At 41.1% G+C, this 23588-nt stretch overlaps 1 protein-coding gene across 1 annotated transcript in view; it reads left to right on the top strand.

Moving 5' to 3' along the window:
* Window positions 1-323: 323 nt before the first annotated feature.
* The window catches only part of EML4 (EMAP like 4), a 192452-nt gene continuing 169187 nt past the window's right edge, over window positions 324-23588 (top strand). The window contains exon 1 of the mRNA XM_048502038.1: window positions 324-693. Within this exon, the coding sequence (XP_048357995.1) occupies window positions 669-693 (25 nt within the window). The 5' untranslated portion in view covers window positions 324-668. The remainder of the gene's footprint in view (window positions 694-23588) is intronic.

The raw sequence follows: 23588 nt of genomic DNA, 5'->3' as shown, positions 1-23588 counted from the left end.
AGTTGGGGGCATAAATGAACTCGTGTTCCCTTTTTAGCGTACTCTCCTTACGACTCCACCGGCTGCAGTCCTCGGGAGCGACGCAAACCGCTCCTAGGGCACTGTCTCTTAGCTCAGCGATGCCCACCCCCAAATCTGTGCCCAGCTTTCTTGGAGGTCGGTCCCTGCCGACCCGTGACACCCCTTCCCGCTTCCAACGAAACCCGTAAACGCCCCCACTCCATCCCCGGTCTTGTTGCGCTTTCCTCGCGCACCAATGGCTGGAGGGGAAGCCCCGGCTGCCAACCGGGGCGGAGTCGGAAGCGCGAAAGCAAGAGGGCGCTGCGGGGCGGGCCTGCGAGCGGGAGTGGGCGCGTAGGGCTGCGGTGGCTGGTGCTGCGGGAGGTGGAGAAGGCAGCAACACCAGCAGCACCAGGCAGGCGGGTCCCGGCCGGCCGAGTTTCGCTTGACCCCGCGTCCGGAGCGGGTGACGGAGTGACGGACAGCCGCAGAGCCTCGGCGGCGCAGGGGAGAGCCCCGGAGGCGGGCGGTGAGCGAGGCAGGAGCTCATGCCCCGCGTGCCGGGGAGCAGCTGCTGTTCCGCGGGTGAATGAGCCGCCCTCGGACCGACGCCTCATTTCTCCAGCGGTGCCGCTTCGGGGTCGGGCGGCAGCTTCTCTGCTCCCAAGATGGACGGTTTCGCCGGCAGTTTGGGTAAGTTGTGAGGTCTGGAGAGGCCAAGCCGGTCAAGGGCGACGCTGCATGCAACAAGCAGGTGTGCCGGGGGGAGGGGAGGTAGGCAGGTTTGTTGGCACTAGGTGTCCCCCCAGTGTTGCCCCTCCCCCATATCGGACATACTTGGCTGCTGAAAAAACACACCAGACTGATCCTTGCTATATTTTTAGGGGGAGATGCTGCAGTTGGAAATCCTTCCCCCACTCACCTTCCCCAAGCTTCTCATCCCGGGAACTGGGAGGCGCTGCTCTGTCTCCCTTGGATCAGCCAGGAGACCCCCTTGGAGGACACCTGAACATAAAATGTTCAGAAACATAAAATGCCTTTTATTGCCTTGAGAAGGATGGAATTGATTTTATGTCATTGATCTCCCCCTTGTTCCATGCAAATATACATCTGGGGTGCATCTTGGACTACCAGTGCATTAATGTTGGATGCCCTAGTCTTTCTCCTTCTCTCCATTTGACAAAAGCATTTAAAGGATTGTATAAATCTCATTGTTTGCTTACTGGCATGTGTGTTAAACAGTGAACCTACCCAACCTTTCCCAATAGAGTTTATCTAGCCTCCAGAATTGCAGTTTAGATTCAGATTGGGATGGCGGGATAGTGAGGGAGGATTTGGGGTTAATAGAAACATTCTTTTGCACGGTTGGCCTAGGTTAAATGCATTTCTTCCTCTTTTAGAGGCTTAGCTGGTCATAGTACCGTAGCACCTGTTCTCCTGCCCAGCCCCTGTGAAAGATGTGTGTGCTAATGGTGTAGAACTAGAGAGATGATTGCATGGGAGAGGGTGACGTTGCTTTTATCCTTAGGCAATGTTAGCTAAAGCAGCAATTCCACTTGATTTTGTAGGCTTAATTCTCTTTGGTAGTATTCTTCAGAATGCCACTTATATTGTGGCACTGTACAGTTAGCAGTAGATTAGAACCCAGCTGGATGTGTTGGTGACATGACCCCAGTTTGTGCCATATTGGTTCTCTACAAAAGTGGGAGTGTGTGTGTGTTGGATTTTTAGCACTGTTTGAATAGGTAGAAGGTGGTTGAGGCTATATAGGAAAGAGTTGAGGCTATATTGTCTAGCGGAAATGCTGCTTTAGCTAATGTTACTCAAGGACACATAAGTTCAGGTCTACCTTCTTGCATATCCTGACTGTGTTTTAAATCTTTCCCCACCTGCCTGTTTCATAGAGGGACCTGCAGCAGCCCTATTGTGGCTTACACATCTGCTAGCACTGCCAAATTCAGTTCAATCTTCTGAAATGCATGTTTTGTGAAGCCAGGTTTAATTTCCAAGTTTAATAGCTTCCTGGGGATTTAAATGCAGTATTGTACAGATGTCATAGCCTGTAATGCCATTTTCTATCCTGCTATAGTAGATGGACCAAACTTTCTTCCAATTGTTTGCAGCGCTTCAGAAAAGATGAAATCTGCTAGCAGGAGTAGGACTGGCATTACTGCAGTTGAGGTATGCATTTTTTGATAGGACTGTGGACTTTAGCTCAGTTTGCATTCAGAAGGTCCCAAGTTCAATCTCCAGCTAAAAGGATCAGGTAGGAGGTGATGTGAAAGACCTCATGCTAGAGAGCTGCCACCAGTTGGGGTTGGCAGTACTGACCTTAATGAACCAATGGTCTGATTCGATATAAGGCAAATTTATGTGTTCATGTGACATTGTATCTATGGCCGTTTCTGCACGGCCCTTAAATGGCGCCCTGGGGACGGGATAAACGCCGTCCCCAGGGAGCCATTCGCACAGGCTAAGCCAGGTTTAATTTCCAAGTTTAATAGCAGCAGCGCCGACCTGGCTGCCTTCCCCAGGGCGCAGACACGCCTGAAAAAAACCCTTTGGGGTACAGCCTCAGACAGCGCAGTTCCGGCCCGGCGATGCAGCGTAACGAGCACCGCTGAACATGTTGTTTCAGCTCGTCTTCATTTTCGATTAAATTCGGCCTGTTGGTTCGAAGCTTCATACGCTGTCCTCCGACCCCTGGAGGCCAGGAGGGCAGCGTGGATGGGCGGATTTCGACGCCAGCAGGCCGACGACGGCGGACTAAGTGTGAGTGGAACGTTTTGAAGTAAGAAGCGGCTCCATGACGGAGCCGCTTCTTCGCCGCTGTCGGTCGCCTTCCAGGAGGCGATCGGCCCGCGATGCTTGCATGCGAATGTTCGCCAACACGCCCGGCAGAATTCTTGCCGTATGTGGAAGCCGCTCAACGGCTTGACCGATCGCGAAACAGCCTATCATATCGGGTTCATGATGAGTAATTTGCCTTCATCCCAACAGTTCTGAAACTTCAGATTTAAGTATCTGGAAAGAATGAATCCATATCCTCATTTATTTTGCTTATTTGTAGGTGCATTGAGAGGGGAAAATCTAATCATATAGACCAGGTCAGGTATTTGTTTGTGAGGTCCTTTAAAACCAAGCAGGAAGTGAGGCCTGGGGTTGCTTATTCATGGAGGTTTTGTTTTTTAACACCCCCCCCCCAAAAAAAAAAGAAAAAAATTTATTGAACTTCTGACATCATTATTCTGCCAGTGCATCATCTTGGATTTCCCAACTTTGCTACATTTTCCAACATCTGCTTCTGTACGATTTTTCCTGAAAGAACATAAAAACGGTATTTTCAGTGTGGCTAGGCATTATGGATTTTTGCATTTCTCTGTCCAAGCTGTCTAGTACCATTTCCCCTTGTGCCTGCAATTCCCTCCACTTCTGCTACCAGTGTGCTTTTTCCAGATGTTTTCAAATCAGTTGTTTTACTGGTAGTGATATATCTACTAATAATAATTATAATTATTAAGTGCTATCAAGTTGCAGCTGACTTATGGTGACCCCTCATGGGGTTTTCAGGATAAGAGATGAGCAGAGGTTGTTTGTAATTGCTTCTTCTGGGTAGCAATGCTTGTCTTTCTTGATTGTCTCCCATCCAAATACTAACCATGGCCCACCTTGCCTGTCTTCCAAACTCTGACACATTTTGGCTAGTCTGGGTTGTTCATGTAGTTTATGTAGGTATGTTGTTTCATTTTGTTTATGTAGGTATTACTTTTTAAAAAGGCAATCAATGGGCCTTTCCCCACTTACCTTCTGCTGCGCGCTACTCTCCCCAAATAGCGCAGGGTTCCACGGCACTCCCCACTACAGGGTGTATGCTACAACACAGCCGCCCGGTTAAAGCTGCTTGCAAGGCTTCTGCGCACCCCCCTCCACACGCCATTCCTATGCTTCTTCTTCAAAACGGGGAGTCGGTAGGGGAAGCCGAACGGCAGCGCTGGCCAGAAATGACCAGCTTCTGAGAGTAAAGCTGCCAAGAGCAAAGGGGAAACAACCAAAGTGAGGGAACGGCCAATAAGCACTCTGGCAAGAGGAACGGTATACATAAGAGGGTACTACATGAATTACCCCAGTATGGGAGCTGCATTGCCTCTGTAGATGTTGCATTTACCTTGGCAATGAGAACAGAGGAGAGAATTGTCCCCCATTTGGAAGTCATCTTAGTGCAAGGCTGTATTACATGAATAAATCTTGCCATTTTCTTAGGCATGCCATTGAGCTTGACATTGCATTCAGTTCAGTCTGATGGTCTAGAACATTTTACCATTCTTTTGAGTTATTGTCAGTAGGGATGGTTGTTGTAATTAAGAATTAAGAGAAGAGAAGATTATAGACCTCTCCCTCCAAATGGAAGGCTGGTGGAATGAGAGACTGTATGTTGCCTCTTCTCACTTTTGCCTCTTCTGTTTCTGAGTTTTCTGTTCAAAACCTGCTTCCTCAGCAGTGTCATTGGGGCAAAACCAATTGTGAGAGTTGAAACCTCTCTCAGATTCTTTCGACTCACTCAAATATTCTGTCATACAGGCTTGCATAGTTGTCAAACCTTTGAACTGTTCCCCAAAAGTTGACAAAGCTGCTAATCCTTGATAAAACAGAATGCCAGAGTTAAAGGAGAGTTGTTCCCATTTCACTTGAGAAATTATCTCTACATGCTCTGGCAGAGCCTCTTCTCTTTCATTATTTTCTTCCCCTTTCCCAGCCCATATGATCAGATTTAATCTTCATGGTGCTGCATTTCATAAATCATCTTATCTCTTTATGTAAGGATTGGTCATAAGTGTAGCTGTGCTTGTTCATTGGACAAAAACCCAAAGAACAGGCAGACTTGTGACACTGAGAGTACAAAGGAAGTGCTGATGGCCTTTGTCCCTGGAGCTGCAGGTTCTGTGTGCTTAATCTATTTTGGAAACAGTCAGACTTGAATAAATAATTCCAGATTTATTTATCTGCATAGATTTAGTATATTTGAACAGAGGTTAATTATATGTATTGAAACATGGTGGATTCTTTGAAAATTGCATGTGGGGATTTGCAAGAAGTAATCCTGCTCCTCCTGCATTGCTTAGAGAAAACATTTTGGTGTCAGGGAAAACGTAGAAGTCTAACTCTTCCTTTTTGCATGCCATTTGTGTGTGTGTGTGTGTGTGCAGGGATGGTTTAAAAAAGAATAAAGACGAGCATTTAATCAGGGTATTTCTCAGCATCTGCAGCTCTATGTACTGGTAAACTTAGGTCCACTCTGGGACAGCTTGACTTCTGTCTGATATCAGGATGAGAGCATAATTCTAAGCACACTTCCTGGCCCACTAGGCATTTAACAACTGCCACTTTAGTGGGAGGGTAAGCATAAGCTTGGATCCTAATTTTAATTTTATTGCCTTTGATACATTACTTGGGGCAGGAGGCTGTAGAGGCAGAATATATCGAAGCTTCTTGACTAGGCAGATAATACAACTTTCAGATCTGTCCTGAGTCTCTCATCAGTTATATTGCTAGATTATTGTGTTATTATTTTAATACTAGCAACGTGTTTACCTTTATCTACATTCCCCCATTACTGTTGCATTAGTGGAAAAATACAGAAATAAATCAAAGGTATGAATTTTTGTTGAATAGTGAGGAAGACTGGTGTATGTATATTGTTCCAATTTAGGAAAGAAAAACCTTACTGACAATATGGTGCGAATTATCAAACTGAACTTCTGCTGTCCATGTTTATCTGCTTAAGTAGCGGTGAAGAGTATAAGGGGAGATCCAGAAAGTCCCCTCTTCAAATCTAACCTCAGCCCTGAACTTATTCAGAGGGTTTTAGTACACTTCTCTCTGTCTCCCCCCGCTCCAAGCAACTGCACTTTAAGAAGACCTTATAAAGATTCGTTGAATGTTGATCTTATTGATTGTATTTGTTACCTGGCTTTCTGTCGGATAACAGGCTATCATAAAACATTACAATAACACAGTTAAAAAAATGGGGGGGGGGGGCAGGAACCTGGAAAGGCTAGACCAAATCAACCATCTTGAAAAGGAAATTATACAATTGTGAGTCGTTCACAATTGAAAGTCCAGAGCAGGGCATCTCCATAAGAAGTAAACATGCAAGTAGTAGAAACTTCCAAATGATATATGAACCTCTTTGAGCACTCTGATGTGCCATGAAAATTCTAAATGAAGATAAGAGTTTTAAAAAAGGTGAAAGCTACTTTTAATAATCAGCTAAACTTAAAACACAGTTGCATGGAAATGAATTCCACTGGATTCAGTGCACCCTACATTTAGAGCTGAGGCCTATAATCCTGTTTGCAGGGTAATACTTTAGCTTAATCCCTTTGTATTACTTTTGAAATGATACCAGTCTCACTGAATGTTACCAGTCTCACTGGCTAATGGTGGTACATTTCTTTTGTGACAGAGTTTTCTTGCAACACAAGAAGGTGCCACCACAAGCTTAGTGAAGTGGCAGGGTTACAACCCACTGTTTCAGAAATATGTGTTCAGATGCCCATTCTCATATTACCGTATCTGTGGCAAGAGCCGAATTGTTTATGGTGTACTCTCTTGCAGAGAAGAAGGTCTAGTATCACAGAAGATGGCTAGGTAGTTAAATTTTACAGCACTACACTAAAACCCATAATGATAGCTTAATAATGGTTTTTCTGGAAAAAGTTACATTTCAATAATTTTGAATGTGAGCCACAATGTCTAGGTTTTTAAAATGTTGATCCTGGCAGTTGGGGTATCTGGCTGAACCAAACTGGTGAACCATAATTGACAATCTGCTATTTAAACTTGACTTTCTGCCTGTTATCCCATCTCTTCTTGAATAATTTTCATGAATGTTTTCATCCTTGTGATCAAAAAGGCACACATGAGGAAATTATGGCTGTATTCCCTTTTTCTTATCACAATACCGTGCCTCTGGGAAACTCATGCAATGATGTTGGTTAATATTTATAAGCAGATTTATTCCAGTGTTGGGTTGATCAGCATATCAAAGAGCATTAATTCACTTTAACCTCTTGAATATCTGCCTCGTAGCTTCCCAGTATGCCTAAAAATAATGCATTAGATTGTCTTTTTGTCAAGTACAGTAATGGCATGGGAAATGTTGGTTAGAGATTAAACCTTGCTATTAGTAAGGGGTTATTTTCTTGCTTTATTCTTATTAAAAATAGTCCATAAATCACAACGGCTTGTTAGATTTTTCCAGTTGTTCACCCAGTGCAGAAATTAATGACATTTGTACTTGTATTTTTCTCTTGCATGCAAAGTTCTTCTATATGTCACTAGTTCTAGTGGTGCTGGACACCACAAAAAAAAGCTGGCTTTTAAAAAGTATTGCAACAGAGTTGCAATAAAGATAGTGCTCTGTTCTAGTGCTCTTGCATCTTGTATCATTTAGCATCCTCCGTTTTAAATAAGCATGGGGAAAAAATCCAGGATTGAGCTGGATTTTCTAAAACAGGTTCAACTGTAGGTAAAAGTTGTTTTGGGGAGATGGGATAATGTTCCCCACAAACCTCACTATGTGTTCCTTCATATTGGCCCCTTTATTGCCTATTTACAATTTACATATTGGCCCCTTTATTGCCTATTTACAATGGTAACTATGATCTCCAGTGCTGCTCAATGTCTGCTCCCCCCTCCCCCCCTGTCCATTTTGGCAGCCTCAAACGGTAGGCAGAAAGCATCGCTCTCAGTCTTCTTTGGCATTGGATCTTGAGGCTCTGATGGTATACATTTATTGTGCGTAACTGAATCAGTTTACTGTGCACGTAGTCTGTACCTACCTGTTAATATGTAGTAGCCTGAGAAGCATCTTGGGAAGCCAAGTCATGGATGTTTTAAGTGTATTTGCCTAACATCTTTTCAGGAAAGCTGTGAATTCTGCCGACTAATTAACTGTCTTGAGAATAAGGCCATCGCTCTCAGTCTTCTTTGGCATTGCCAGGGGGAGGAGAAAAATGCTCTTCACTCCCTGAGGACAGGGTGATGAAGTTGGTTGTTGTGATTTAGATCTGTCAAAAAAAAAAGAGAGCATCTTTCAGTTGAGATTAGAGGATAGGACATTCTTACAGATGTTTGTGTTTCTGCTCCATCTCTGTCTGCTGCAGGTAGTGCTCTTCTTTCTAGTACACTTGGACAGAATGCCACACATGAAATTTTCAACAGTAATCTTGAGATCCATTTCCACCTGTGGGATATTTTTCCCCTTAGGCAACCTGGTCCTGGAAACACCTTTCATGTGGAAACTGGGCTGTAACCAAATAATCTTCTGCATGTGGAAATAACATTTCATTTAGCTGATTGTACATCTGCTTTATGCAAGGTCAGACAAATGCATTATGTTTGGCTCTTGAGGCTCTGATGGTATACATTTATTGTGCGTAACTGAATCAGTTTACTGTGCACGTAGTCTGTACCTACCTGTTAATATGTAGTAGCCTGAGAAGCACCTTGGGAAGCCAAGTCATGGATGTGTTTTAAGTGTATTTGTCTAACATCTTTTCAGGAAAGCTGTGAATTCTGCCAACTAATTAACTGTCTGAGAATAAGGCCATTGACATAGATACTCTGATCACATGTTCTCCCAGTGTGGTGGGCTTTTTACAGAGCCAGTTGCCTCCTTAATAATTCCTCCTGTCATTGTTATCTGAATGTCAAAAACGTTACTGCAGATGGTGCCCCTGCAGCGCAACTGAAATACCTTCCGAGCTGCTGGACTTCTGCCGGGCCTTGAAATATTTCATGCAGCTGTCCTCTGAATTTGGACTTTCTTGTGGAAACTTGTGAGATCAAACAAATACACTTCTAAGCATAATTGCTGAAAAAATATTAGAATTAGTACAAGACTGTCTGTAGCCTGTGGGAAAGTCCTGAAGTATGGAGAGTTGAAAGAAAAAGGATATAAATATGTATATTCTGAGTTTTAACTTTTGCAGCTGAACCACTTGCGAACTTTCTCTAATGGAGTATTCTGAGACCATAGTACAGTGGTGGCGAACCTTTGGCACTCCAGATGTTATGGACTACAATTCCCATCAGCCCCTTTCAGCATGGCCAATTGGCCATGTTGGAAGGGGCTGATGGGAATTGTAGTCCATAACATCTGGAGTGCCAAAGGTTCGCCACCACTTCCATAGTACAAGGGTTCGCTCCTTCATACTTCTAGTGGTCTTGCAGAAACTCTAATAGTTACACTTAAAGTGGACCCCTTGGGCAAAGTTATGTTGAACCAGTGAATAGACTTGCATCTATGAGGGCTGTGTTCCAATTATACTTTCCTCTGTGAATGTGTTGTTTGAACTTCTCTTTTTCCCATACTTTGATTTCCCCTGCCAAATAATGGGACTGATACAAGTGACCAGTTCTACAGAGTGCCGGTGAATGTGAGCGGAAATTTTATTTTACTTTCAAAAATATATGTGAAATCCACCTTCTCAGCATTCTGGACTGCATGCTCTGGGATCTTGTGTGTGCTTTTCTTCTTTTCCTGGTTTCTTCATTCTTTGAGAGAAGGATTTTGATGTAGTTGCACCAACAGCCATGTCTTGTGTGTTTGTGGGGGTGGGGGGGAGGAAGGATGGCTTTACATAATTTCACAGAAAAAACAGTGCCTTTGTAGTCGTCAGTAGTCAGAGGTGGAACGAGGGGGAACTGCGCCATGCCCGCAGAACGCTCCTCGCCATGTCCCCTCTGCTGCTCCGCCCTGGGCGTTGCACCCCACCCTTTCCCATTGATGCTACACCATTGTCAGTAGCTCATAGTACCAAATGGTTCTCTTAGCTTATTTGCTGAAAAGCTCAATTTAACCTTAAATGTGTTTATCTTACTAACATGGAAATCAGTGATTTGAAGTGCTGCATGTAAGGATTCAGCGAATTAATAGCAAATTTTAAGGATGAAATAAAGGTGTTGCAGATACAGGGTTTGAGGTCCACAGAAAAATCCATAAACAAAAGCTTTATTATTGCACTGCATTGTTATGTACTGTATTATGTTATGATGTATCATATTATTATGATGTTGTTCACTGCCCTGAGCCTTTCGGGGGAGGGCGGTATACAAATTAAAATCCAAATCCAAAAACGTAGTGGTCATTATATAAGGTGTTACATGTTATGGTATGTCTGTTGCAGCAACAATTTTTCTTATGATGTTGTAAATAAAGTTTTGCGTACAGTGGAACCTCTATTTTTGGCAACATCGGTTTTAGCTGATTTTGGTTTTCTCCAATTGTCACCAGTCGTTTTTTACCTTGGATTTTGTTGGTTGCCTCGTCAGCTTGCCAATGAAATCCAAGGTGTAAATTTAGCGTAAATTCGCTGCGCTGTTTGCATTGCGCCTGCGCAGATAGCATAGCCTCGGTTTTCATTGGTTTCGGTTTTTGCCAATAGTCGCCGGACGGATTACCGGTGAAAACCGAGGTTCCATTGTATGTAAAAAAGCCCTCTTATTAAAGAAAAGTTTCAAAAGGAAGGATGGGGAAGTGTTTACAAGACTGTAAATCTGAGAGTACGCAAATCTACAGCTTTTTTCTATACCCTTCCTTTTAACTACTGAAGACAGTTATTTTGTGGCATGTTCTTCCCTACTCTGATCATTCTTGCTTAGCTTTTTGTTAGCAAAATATGCCGTTGTATGGCTTTATCTTCAATCAGTCTCTTTAAAGTTTGGTTGCTTTTTATGACAACTTTCATTTTGAACTAGATTGAATCCAGGAGTTATGTCTGTACATTTAGTGTCTGTTTAAAATGTATGGATTGTTTCCTCAGGGCAGGACTTTGTACTTGGCATGTTGACCATGAAGCTTATACTTAAATATAAAGATTCTTATTAAGAGTTGGTCTTGTTTTCCCTCCTTCTCTGAACTTGACTTCTCTTCTTGTGACCATTCTTAGTTTCAGGCTGGTGGTTGTAACGGAGGTTGACAAGAGAGTCTCGGGTGATGTGTGTGGTTGTTCAACTGAGTCCCAAGACTAAGCATGTTAATTTCCAAATTTTGCCTCATTTTTCTTCCAGTGGAGACCCAAACAACCTTACTAATTACAAAATATAAATATTTAAAATAATGTTTATCCCTCAGTATATTCGTAGATTCAAAGCAGCTAAGAAATCACTACATTTCAAGTATAAAAACAATGTAAAAGTCCATCAATGGTATTAAAATGTAGCCAAAGCAGTTTATTTTCCACCAAATATCATTTGAAATAAAGCTGTTTAAATAAAGTGAAATAGGGAAGAAAGTGCAGTATACCACATCCTAGGCTAGCCCTGGATCCATTGTTCACCCTGAGCCATTGTTCACCCAAGTGAACAGCAATGGGATAAGAGCAAAGGGCCAAGATGTTTAGCATGTGCCAAAGGCATCTGTGGCCATGTCCGCTTCAAAATACTTGAAGGAACAGAAGCTATGCTGAGATCTCATTCAGCTGGCAAAAAGATGTTTCTAACCCTCCTCTGCCATGCTAGGTCGGACTAATGATATATCTAGTCTAGTATTCTTTTTCGAACAATGATTGATCAAATGCCACAGGAAAGCTCATAGCTGAAATGACTGACACAGGCTGATTCTTCCTTGTGGGAGAACCTGTTTGCCACCTGTATTTGACATTAGCCAGAATATGCATTTAGTATTTGGAATATTTGCTAGGCTAATGAGAGCAAGTGTGGTACAGTGGTTAAGAGTGGTGGATTGTAATCTGGAGAACTGGGTTTGATTCCCCACTCCTCCGCATGAACAGCAGACTCTTACCTGTGAACTAAATTTCTTTCCTTACTTCTATACATGAAGCCTGCTGGGTAGCCTTAGGCTAGTTACAGTTTCTTGGAACTCTCTCAGCCCCACCTACCTCACAAGGTGTCTGTTGTGGGGAATGCAGGGGAAAGGAGTTTGTAAGCCTCTTTGAGTCTCCTTATAGGGGAGAAAGGGGAATATAAATCTAAATTTCTTATTCTTTTTCTTTGTGTAACTGCGTATCTTAAATGCCAGGGCTAAAAACACAGCTGTTTTTTTCCAGTCTTTTTCTTTAGAAACTCAGTCATGTCTCAAAGGTTAAAAGTGGTAAGGAGATCTTAGATCCATGGTGGTGAACCTTTGGCACTCCAGATGTTATGGACTACAATTCCCATCAGGCCCTGCCAGCATGGCCAATTGGCCATGCTGGCAAGGGCTGATGGGAATTATAGTCCATAACATCTGGAGTGCCAAAGGTTCGCCACCACTGTCTTAGATACTGTATGAGTGTATACTTTTTCTGTCCTGTAGACAAATCCAGTAGAATACCTTGATTATTTTATGGCAGTTCAGCAGTTTCTTAGGAGCATCCGTTAAGCCTGATCCCCGGGCTTTCTGCGCCTGTTTGAAATAGTACTTAAAATAATGTTCCTTGCATTTTTTAAGCATTTTTTAAATTGTGTGAATGTTTCTAGTGCATCCAGCTGAATTGGCAGGCTTTCAACTATGTCCTGGGAAAACGGTGACTTGAAAGCGCAATTGATGGAATGAATGCTGTCAAGCACATTAATCTAAAAGATCTGGCTTACCTTGAAGGAATAACTTAAGATAGATTTACCTCTCCTCAAGTGTGAGATTGGTTTTTAGAACAACTTAAATATTGTTGTGACTGTAGAAAGCTGAATAGATACGAAAGTATGGGTTTTAGCATTCCTTTGCATTGTTCGAGATATGAAAATCTGCTTGCAATCTATCCATAATATTGAATGAGATCTTTGGGCTGAGAAAGGATCTGAAGATCATCAGAAAGACACATTTATGTGCGTACAGCTCTGCCACCTCCATTGCAGTAAGAAGCTGAGTTTGGGTATGCATGCCCTAATCTGGATAAGTAACTGTTTCACAAAGAGGTTTAATGGACAAAATAGGAGTTTGTAATGTTTTTCTCATTCCTCTGGTAAATTTATGACATGCAGTTTTAAACCCAATCCATTCTCAAATATGAACAAGTTTATTAGCTGGTTCTGGGGTGTTTTCCGTGCTGTGTGGCCGTGGTCTGGTGGATCCTCCAGACCACAGCCACATAGCCCGGAAAACCCACCAGAATCAGTTGAATCCGGCCATGAAAGCCTTTGACAATACAAGTTTATTAGCCTTCTTCCCTTTTATTTTTGTTAGTGGAGATAAGGTGATGTATGTAATATATGTGATGTAACCTTTCCAGTATATTATGCAGTGCTAGAATTCCAAGTGAAAATATGTCTGTGCCAAGTAAAATTGGGAAAGTCCAACTTCTTCCCTCTTATTTCTTGATGTTAAAAGGGCTGCATTATTGGTCCATAAGAGTTCTAAGTGCAGATTTTGAAAATGTAGCATGCATTTTTTTAAAAAATCTCCTGGTTTCCATGGCAGTATACACATAATAGGTTGATATGAGATATGGGAGTCTCAGGCTCATGTTTGTCCTCACATACAGTGAACTAATTTGTTACTTTCTGATTTACCATTTTCTTGGTTTGCAGGGCAAGCACAAGCCTGTGTGATATAGTAGGTAGAGTGTCAGATTAGGATTTAGGTGTCTCAGGTTTGAATCCTCACTCTGTCATGGAAGCACGCTGAGCAATTTTGGGTAACATACCCTTAGCCTATCCTACCTCATAGAACTGTTGGGAAGTTAAATTCATTCATTCATTCATTCATTCATTCATTCATTCATTCATTCATTCATTCATTCATTCACTCATTTATTTATTTATTTATTTATTTATTTATTGAAACAATATAACCCACCTTTCCTTTTGAAGGTAGACTTCTAAGCGTTACCATTTTGAGTACTATCCCTGCAGCACCTCAGTATTATGTCTGTTACTTCCCTTGTCACTCCTGGCTATGAGCAGTGTTGCATACTGCAGCTTGACTTGACCACTCTCTCAGTCCAGTCCATGAGGGAACGGAAATAAGCTGCATCCATCTCCACCTGCACTATTGATGGTTGCCCTGGGAATGGCAGATGAAGACCATTGCTCTTCCCACTCTTTTCCCTTTCACACTGTTGAAAGTTGATAAGTGGGCTGTGGAACCTCCTTCCCACTGCAGCATTTTAAGCCTTGAAACCCACTTGTGAGACATGACCTTATTTTGGGTCAAAGCCCATCATTTGAAGGCTATTGATCACTTCAAAAGATTAGAAAGTATCTCTTGAAACTTATGTGCTGATTCTTCTTATAAGACTGCTATTTGTTACTGGCAAGCTTCCTCTGATTGTCATGAAATTTAAGCCTCACAACGGAATTTCTATCTCCTCACTGTTATGATGTATTCAAGTGAGTATGGAATTGAACTGCTGTGACTTAATGCCGTGAACAGCACATCCTTTTCTGGTAAAAACATCTGATGGCATTTCCTCAGAGATTTGCCCTATCTTTAGCACAGTGACCTCACAAGGTTGTAAGTCTGGTGGCCATATCCTGATGCTTTCTGGTGGTGCCCATAGAATATGAAGTGGAGCATTCAGGTCTGAACTTTGAAAGTTTGGGGACTGTGGCAGTATTTTTTTTAAATGGCTAGGGTTCAAAAGAAGAGTAAGGCATTTGATTCTGTATAGTTTTTATGTGTATGAATTAAAAAGGTAATGAGACATCCCTCCAGGCTCTGACAGTTACCAAAAAATCTGTTTGAACACTTCCCCCCCCCACCCCTGCCACCACACTGAATAACAAGGGTAATAAAACCATTTAGCTGTCTTGTTTAGGCTTGATAGTGTGTCTTGCATAACTAGGATCAGTGTAATTTTGTTCATATTAAATTAACCTTTAGGGTGATTGGACACACCTTCTGTCTAGTAAGATTTTTCTTCTTGCCTGAAGTGACATTTTAAGCATGTTTATGAGGGCAACCTTTAAAGACCCTTATTAAATATAGGGTTGTTTTTAAAGACTGAACGTACTGAAATGTGTTTGAGAATACAATGCTGAGGTGATTTCTCCAGTGAGTGAGCCCTAAGATGGGTACAGAATTGGAGCTTGATCTTATCATTTCTACTGTGGAGACATACCACTTTTTTGATTTTTTATAATTTAAAAAAGGGGAAGATGCTCAGTCAGGTAGCTGTAAATCTACATAGAGAACTTCTTCAGGAAGCCACTTTAAATTATATATTTGAAGCATTTTACGCTGCTTTTTTGTAAGATCAGACCATTTTAATAATCAATAAAAATTTAAAAAGCATATTAAAAACTGTGAAGCACAAGCCTCGAAAAAACAGTTAATTTTTAAAGAGCATAACCCATTCAGAAAAATTTTTCCTCTGAGAAATAATCTTTTGTATTATTTGTAGAAACCAAGGAACAAGATGCTTGCCAAACAGTTTGTGAGAGAAGATTCTACAATTTTGTTGTTCTTACAGTAAACAATCTGTTTCTAGTTGCTTTGTAACATATCCACTCAGTGAGCATCGTCTGAGGGAAGCTGTCCTTTGTGGTATTCTTTGATTCCGAATAGCACATTGTTCAAGTTTGCAGATGGTGTCTTAAGATTTCCAAGACGAAGCAGATGGTATAAAGAAGAAATCTGTAGCCGAAACAATAAACATTTTTCAGCTCCAGTTAAACCTTGAGATAGATATATGGATAATTTTGTAACATAAGATTGATCCTAAGCAGTGTCTTGTACAAAATGTTTCGGATTTTCTCTTGTCCTGCCAGTTGGACCACTTGTTGATAATATAGATATTAATGTGATTCTGACAAAGATGTTTAGATAGTGTGTTCAGTACAAGACCACTACCAGTGGTTAGCATTTTTTAAAATTAAATGCGTTTTCAGCAATAAAATAATCTTTGGGAAGTGGCTGTGCCAAATACTGCTGAATTGGATACTTGCTGACAGTGATGGCAAGGCTGAACATGTTTTCTTGTTGTCCTTTTTAAAAATTATTATCAGTTTGTTCACAATATTAAATTTCATTTGGCAGACACTGAACCAGTATGTTTGGTATAAAGGAACCATGTATTAGCCATTTAAAGCATACTTTCATGTTGCTCAGCTTAAATTTTAAGGTTTAACTATTAAACTATCAACACCTATTAAATGGCAGATAACTATTTAAGACCAGCCTGGCCCTAGTCATTGGCTGGAGAACAGTCAGTTGCAGGAGCTTGCTGCACCTCTTCTCTGCCAAGAAGAACTGTTCTAATTCCTCGTCTAGAGATCACAGATATGAAAAAAGGGACAGTCTGGCCTATATCGCTGGTCAGACATCGAAGGGCCACTAGGAGGCAGCTCCTTCTCTCTCCCAAGAAAAGCACAGCTGCCAGGGGAAAATCAGCTGGGTATAAATGCTTACAATTTCAGACTGATTTCCTTCATAGAGATGCAGGATACAAATATTTTCCAGTGATTTAAGTTTCCTGTGGAAAAATGTTCATTTCTACAGATTCATAAAACAATGAATAGATGGCATTGTCAATACAGTATCAGACTGGCATGGCAGCTTCAAAGTTGTGATATTCTGAGCTCCAAAATTAGTGTGTCGACATTTTTTCAATGCTTTATGCTTTTTTGTCATTTTTTTAAATGTTTTTCACCAAACCCTATCCTGTCAAGTATTTCTTGTTCTGTTCAGGTATTTTTGGAAGTGGGATATACACTTAAATTGGTACTTAAATTGGTTTATGAAATAGACGTATGAATAAGCTTGGGTAATGAAATCATAACTTTCTGGAAAATTGGCTAATTTTTCTAGAAAACCCATATCACTTATCCTTTTACCCTTTCCATTCCTGTCACTTTCCTTTGTATCTCTTGTCCTAATCGTATGAGTTTTTTAGATGGAGACAAGGCTCGATATTAAGTATTCTGTGACACCAGTGTATATTAGAACATAGTAGGGGAGTCTTTGCCTTTAAGCTGACGTATTTAGGTCTGAAATAGGCAAAATGGTAAAGCTGTGGGGGACCCAAAGTAGGAGCCCTAGTACCAAAAGAGGGACCCAAAGTAGGGGCCCTAGTACCAGAGGAGGGAGATTTTAAGCACTTTATTTTGCTGTGCAGAAACAACAGAAGCTTTAGCCTCTCCCCTTTTCTTCCATAGGGAGAGAATGCATAGTAGCTTGTAGGAAGTAGAAAGGGTTAATTCCCTTCCCTGCAGAGTTTTTTCAAATCCTATTGGCACTGTCCCTTTTCCATTGTAGCTACTGATTGAAAAGCAAACTACTTTTTAAATTTTCCCTGTTATGATTGCGGTTCCCAGCATTTTCAGAGTCATGTTTTGCTCTCTCCTTGGGAATTGTAATTAAGATCACCATTCTGCAGTGGCTTTTAAGCTTGTTATCTCTGTTATTCTTCTACAATCAAAGACAGATCATTTGTAGCAAAATGTCTCACTTAGAACACTTGATATTGAGTGACACAGTCCTTGTCATCTTGGTCAGCAGCTGAGAGAAGTCACCTGCTTTCCTTTCTTAGCCAATATCACTTTGAACACCAAGTACTGTACTAAAATAAGGCAGTAACTGTGAGGACTCCAGATAATCATTACTATCATTATGTTTAATGAAAGGATGGCTGTCAGCTTGTTGGCTCTTTTTTTTCTCCATCCACATGTTAATAATATCAGGAGTAATTTCCAGATTAGTTTTAATTAGGTTTAACAAATAGACTCATATTCACGGATGAGAAGAGAAGGAGATTATGTTATAGTTGGCTAATTCTGCATGTCTATTTGTTTTTTGTATAGCAGGGGGACCTTATGGTTGAACTAATGAGACTGGAGGTGTGATAGCTGTGCTATATTAACTACTGACCACAGCAAAGCAGGGGTGGCTGTTTCTTTGCAAGTCAGAAAGACATAAATAGTATTACTGATGTACTACTCCAAGGGATTTGTTCATTTAAGTATTTTGATGGCACCCTGTCCTGACCAAAATAGGACAAAAACAGTTATGCACACACTCTTCATGAAATGCATGCCATACACATGTGAAACCTGAAATGTACAAACTGTGTACAAATTACAATTATGCACAGTAATAAAAAACCTTGTGTAATTTTTTAAAGGGGGGATCATCTCATCTTCATTTCAGGTAAATATGACATAGGATGTGTTAGAGCATCAGGACTCCTTATAAAGTTGATGGGCAGTACAATTAGGGCAGCTGAAGGAAAACATGATTACATATAATACGTAATTAAGCTTAAGGCTGTGACTCCAGATGAGTAAAGGATATAGCCAGTGGTGGGATTCAGCAGGTTTGTACCGCTTCATCAGAACTGGTTGTTAAAATGGTGCTTGTAACCACCAGTTGTTACATTATTTGAATCCCAACACTGGATTCTTCCTTGTTTTGTTGAAATGATGCAAATCTTTCCTCTCTTCTGTACTACATCATCCTTATAAGGAAAAAGTGCAGAATAATAGCATTGGGGCTGGAGGTGGCAGGAAGAAGGCAGAAAAATGAAGATGGTCCAGAAATTGTGGCTGGGTTTAATAGCAAACCATTATTTTTCTACAAGCCAGCTGTAAAATTGAATTCTGCATCAGTTTTACCTGTGACAAACCAATTGGACCTCATACTAGTTGTGTTAAGGAAAACTATATTTCACCGGAGATTAGGCTCATTTGGGGTGGATACTTCCATTCTGTTTATTAAAATACCCATTCCTTGCCTTTCCTTTTTGTTCAAGTTTAAAGCCTTCTTCCAATTTAAGTTCATACAACTTAAGTAAAAAGGCAGTGGCAGGGAGAGGAGCCATGGTGCATCAGTACGAAGTTGGATGGTGTGGGACATAGGCCCTGATTGACAGGTTGGTCTACTGCCAGCAGGATGCAGAGGATTAGGGGAAAAGCAAGATTCAGAAGGCATTTCAGGAGCAGAGAAAAGATGGGAAGAGGCAAAGAAATTAGTGGGGCATCCACTAAGAGCCCCTGAAGGGTACCACTAAATGATGGAGCAGGAGAATGCAACCTGGGTGCAGATGGCCCATGGGGAAACACCTTCGGGGGTGGGCGGTCTATCAAATTTAAGTTATAAATAAATAATTAAAATAAAATAAATTTATTCAGAGGGTCAAAGGGGCTCAGTGGCAACCCGACAGACTACAGCCACTCCCAGCATTCCTCCGGGGACTCCCACTCAATAGCCACCTGCATGGATGACAGTCAGAGGATGGGCAGTTTGGAAGCCGGGAACAGGGCTTGTGCTGCTGCAGGACTCACCAGTCAAGGCTGTGATGACCTTAACTATTCATGTGTGCTAAAAGATACTTTTTATGGGATCCTTGTTCTGGAGAGACGGCCTCAAAGTGTGGCACTTCATTATGTACAAGTCAGTGTAGTGAGCAAAATGTTAGCCTTTGACTAGGAAGACCCAGGTCCAAAGTCCAACTCAGGTTGAAAGCTTCCTTTGGAGTCTTGGGGGTGGATTCTGTCTGTCTGTCTGTCTGTCTGTCTGTCTGTCTGTCTGTCTGTCTGTCTCTCTCTCTCTCTCTGTGTGTCTGTCTGTCTCTTTTCTTTCTTTAAATCCCAGGGGGAGGGGGTGGACTCTTTAGTTTGTTGTGTTCTGTCTTGTACATTGTTTCAAGGGAGTTCACTGTTTCAAGGGAGTTCATGTTTAAAGGAAGAACACATTCTATTATTTTATTTATTTATTTATTAAATCCCAGGGGGAGGGGGTGGACTCTATTTATCGAGCCCTCTGGGGGGGAGGCGGCTTATAAATCTCATAATAAATAAATAAATAAATAAATATTTATTTAATTGGACTTCACCGACCAGTGATGGCGAACCTTTTTGAGACCGAGTGCCCAAATTGCAACCCAAAACCCACTTATTTATCACAAAGTGCCAACACAGCAATTTAACCTGAATACTGAGGTTTTAGTTTAGAAAAAACGGTTGGGTCTGAGGTACATGTTACTCAGGAGTAAGCTTGGTGAAACAACCATGCAACGCTTCAAATGGGTGAATCACGACCCTAGCAGGGTTTACTTAGAAGCAAGCCCCATTGCCAGCAACCAAGCTTACTCCCAGGTGAAGGATTGTGCCCAGGCCAGCCTAGATGTGTGTGTGTGTGTGTGGGGGGGGTGATTTTCCGCGTCGCCCACATGATGAACTCTGGGCACGCGTGCCCACAGAGAGGGCTCTGAGTGCCACCTCTGGCACCCATGCCATAGGTTCGCCACCACTGTCATAGACCGCCTCATTCCTGGAGGGCCCCCTGCACCCCAGGAAATGACTGCATGCAGGGATTGTTTAAACGATCCTTGAATGCCGCCAAATCCCTAATATCCATACAAGTACAAGTACTTTGCATTCAGATTGGCTTGTATTCGGGCATATTGTATTTGGGTTGAATGTGGCCCAAATAGGCTGTGTCAGCAGTACTGATGGAAGGGAATACGTCTAGTAAGCACTACTGAGGGAGGGGAAAGGCAGTTACCTGTGATTTTGCTCCTCCTCACTGCAGTCCTCTCAGCTAATTGGCATGTTGTCTGTGAGCATCAGTGATTTTGAACTCTCAGAACTGCTGGACTATGGGGAAAAATCAGTGGGAACTATAGACTGGTTATCTTTATAAGTGCACTTTGTAGGGTCCAAGCTTAATGGCACAGTTTTATGGAATTCCTTTATGATATGTCATGAAGTATGCAATATCTTGAAACTGGTGTAAATGTGATGTGAGGATATGAGGCCACTAGTAGCACAAAGACAAAATAGTACGTATTAGAAAAAAGTTGTGAATATGAGGCCTCTGGATTTATTCAATTAAAAAGAGAAAAAATATTACATTAAAGTTCCTTTTCAGTTGCATTATAAATAGTCATTTTATTGGGACCTGTGTTTTAATTCAAATACACATTCAGCATCAGCAATTATTTCCCATATTCTGAAGTTTTCTTTCTAAATTCAAGCTTTAATATCTCTGGGTGGCATGCTTAACTAGTGTACTGTTTGAAAATGTTAGTTTAATTTGGTTTGATTGTGTAACAGATATAATTGAAATGTACTTCTCAGACAGTGTGTTTCATGGCACACAAGAGTTTTATCTCATTGAAGTTTTGGACATCTGTTTTAAAATTATGAATACAGAATAAACTTTGGAACAAAAAGTGCTGGAGTATGTATTTTGTGCTACAATGACTTTTGAGAATGAACACTTGGCTTAATTGTATTCTACTGTAGGGTATGTGCCAGTTCTTAGCTAATGATTATCTCGTTGATTAGGTTTTGTTTGAGATGACTCATTTTTCAAGGACTGCTATTGCATCGATTTACAGCAGGAAGCCTGCGCGGAAGTAGAATATCAGAGCACTGAAAATTGCCTGGCCTTTTTAAAAAATCTTGATTATACCCAGTGATGTTAAGGTTAATTATTTCTTAACTGGTGTTCTGTAAAATGCATCTCTGTTTTCATAATTTTCTTGACAGGAGTGAAAGCTGAAACCTGAAAGCCTCCCCCACCCCCCACATTTGAAGTCTGAATGAATGCAGGAAGAGCTGGTGTGGTAGCATTTTTCTCTAATGTGCTTTTTTCTACTGTGTGTTTCTGCAGGTATACAGTGTACATTAAACTCTATCACAGGCTTGTGCAATTCCTCATAAATATGCCTAACACCAGGGCCACACACAGCCTGGTATTTTTTTTTAGAGTGTGTCTGGATGCCAAAATGTGGAGGTTATTCAACACATATATGGTGAAAATTCTGGTTCTCTAGTCTGTCACCTGATGTTAGTTATACCATTAGCTAATGGAACTCCATAACTCTATACATTTTCCAGGGTATGTACCTTGTTAACACTGACTCTACAAGAGGCACACAGATTTCCTGGTGCTCTGCTTCAGGGCTTCTATCCAATGCTTTGAACAGGGGAGTTAAGCTCAGAGTTCAGCGAGGAAGAGTAGGAGAGAATTCCAAGAGGGGTACTAGTTGCTTCTAAGGGTGCTAAAGGAAATTGAAGATGTAATTTGTAATGTAGAGATCGGTAATTTGTTGTAGAACTTTTCTATGTGTAAGTACTTTTTATGGAAGTGTTTCAAGACCCCAAATAACATATTAAAGCCTTGAGACATGGCATAAATGATAAACTGCATCAACATTTCTAATCTCAGTTGTTTCTCCAAATAAAGGAACAAGAGAGTTAAGATCAAAATAGTATCTTTTCCATACCATGCTGATAATAATTTGAAATTCTGATGTTGAGATTTTGGGTGAAATTTTGAGTATCCAGACTCTTCCTCCTTGTGTATTGCCTCTCTTGTTTCTGTCTGGAACAGTTTCCTTGCAGCTCTAAGTATGCAGTGTTTTGACTGTGCAGACAGATTCATAAGCAATCATATCACATTTTAGCATCTCTTAAAAACTGACCAGCACTGACTTAGAACTGACCAGCACTGTTAAATTGTGTGTGTGTGTTTAAATATTAGATCCCTACTAGTTCTGTAAGAAATTAAAATCATCTCGAATCCAAGTTCTTAAAAATTGTGTGCCATCACTTGAAACAAATTAGCTGACTACGTGTTCACTGTAATTATTCTCCAGCTACATTGGTTGGGGGTGCATGCGTTCCTTTGAGTGATAGTCATGATCATATTAGTGTTGGCAGCTGTTGGAATAATCCCGATGTCTAAGTACTTTTTGTTTTGGAAGATTTCCCCTTTTCTAACTGACTGTTTGGTAGTGTTGGAATGTGTAAGGCCTTTTGGAGAGAAACTATTTTTACTGTTGTCTTTTGGGAGAGATTAAATATGTGCATCCACTTTCTCTTTCTTTCTTCAGTGTATTTGTGGAAGCCTTGTGTTGCATTACAGTGCAGGCTGAGTTTCTAAATCTCTACTCTCAAATGATCTTTCCTGGTGGAAAGTTTTTTCCCTATAGCATAGAAGTCTGTGTGGACTTTGTAGCATTCCCCCCCCCCCCCAGATATGATATTTACTGAAACCACATGGTATTCCAACACAATACTGCTTGGATAAGAATGTTAGACTTTTAAATCCTATCTGTGTTTTTAAAATATGCATTCTGAAGCATAAATGGTTGGGTTGAAGCTAAAGCAATATCTTGCTGAAATCTTGAGAGGATATATGCTTATGTAAGCCAAATTTGATTAACTGGATTTCACAGTTGGGAAACTTCACAAATTGCGTACAGCTTACTACGAAGCTTCTAAAATGTAGACTAGTTTGTCAATTGATTATGGGCTTTTTGTACTACCATAACATGGGACTTGGGGATAATACTTGAACCTCAAGCAAATGAATCTTGAATAGACCCCTTAAATACCAAGGGGGTGCTTTTTTACAAGTAATACTAAACACTCTTTGCTTCTGTTTTCTTCACTTTGAACTTCTGAATGTAGACCATGTGTATCAAATATTTTAAAATAGATTTCACTGTTCTGTAATTGTTTTGTGGAATTCTGTGTTATTTTCTTTCCAACCATTTTTTTTGCAAAATCACAAAAACTGTTAGCGTACAACAGATTCTACAAGCCTGCCTACTGGTGTGTGTGTGTGTTAAAAATTTAAAACTTGAACTCACTGTGACATGCCTCTGAGATGCCCGCCATAAAAGAGACAAAAAATT

Source organism: Sphaerodactylus townsendi, linkage group LG01, assembly GCF_021028975.2.
Source record: "Sphaerodactylus townsendi isolate TG3544 linkage group LG01, MPM_Stown_v2.3, whole genome shotgun sequence".
NCBI lineage: Eukaryota > Metazoa > Chordata > Lepidosauria > Squamata > Sphaerodactylidae > Sphaerodactylus > Sphaerodactylus townsendi.
The sequence above is the reverse complement of the archived record's forward strand: the minus strand, read 5'-3'. Positions and strand labels throughout refer to the sequence as shown.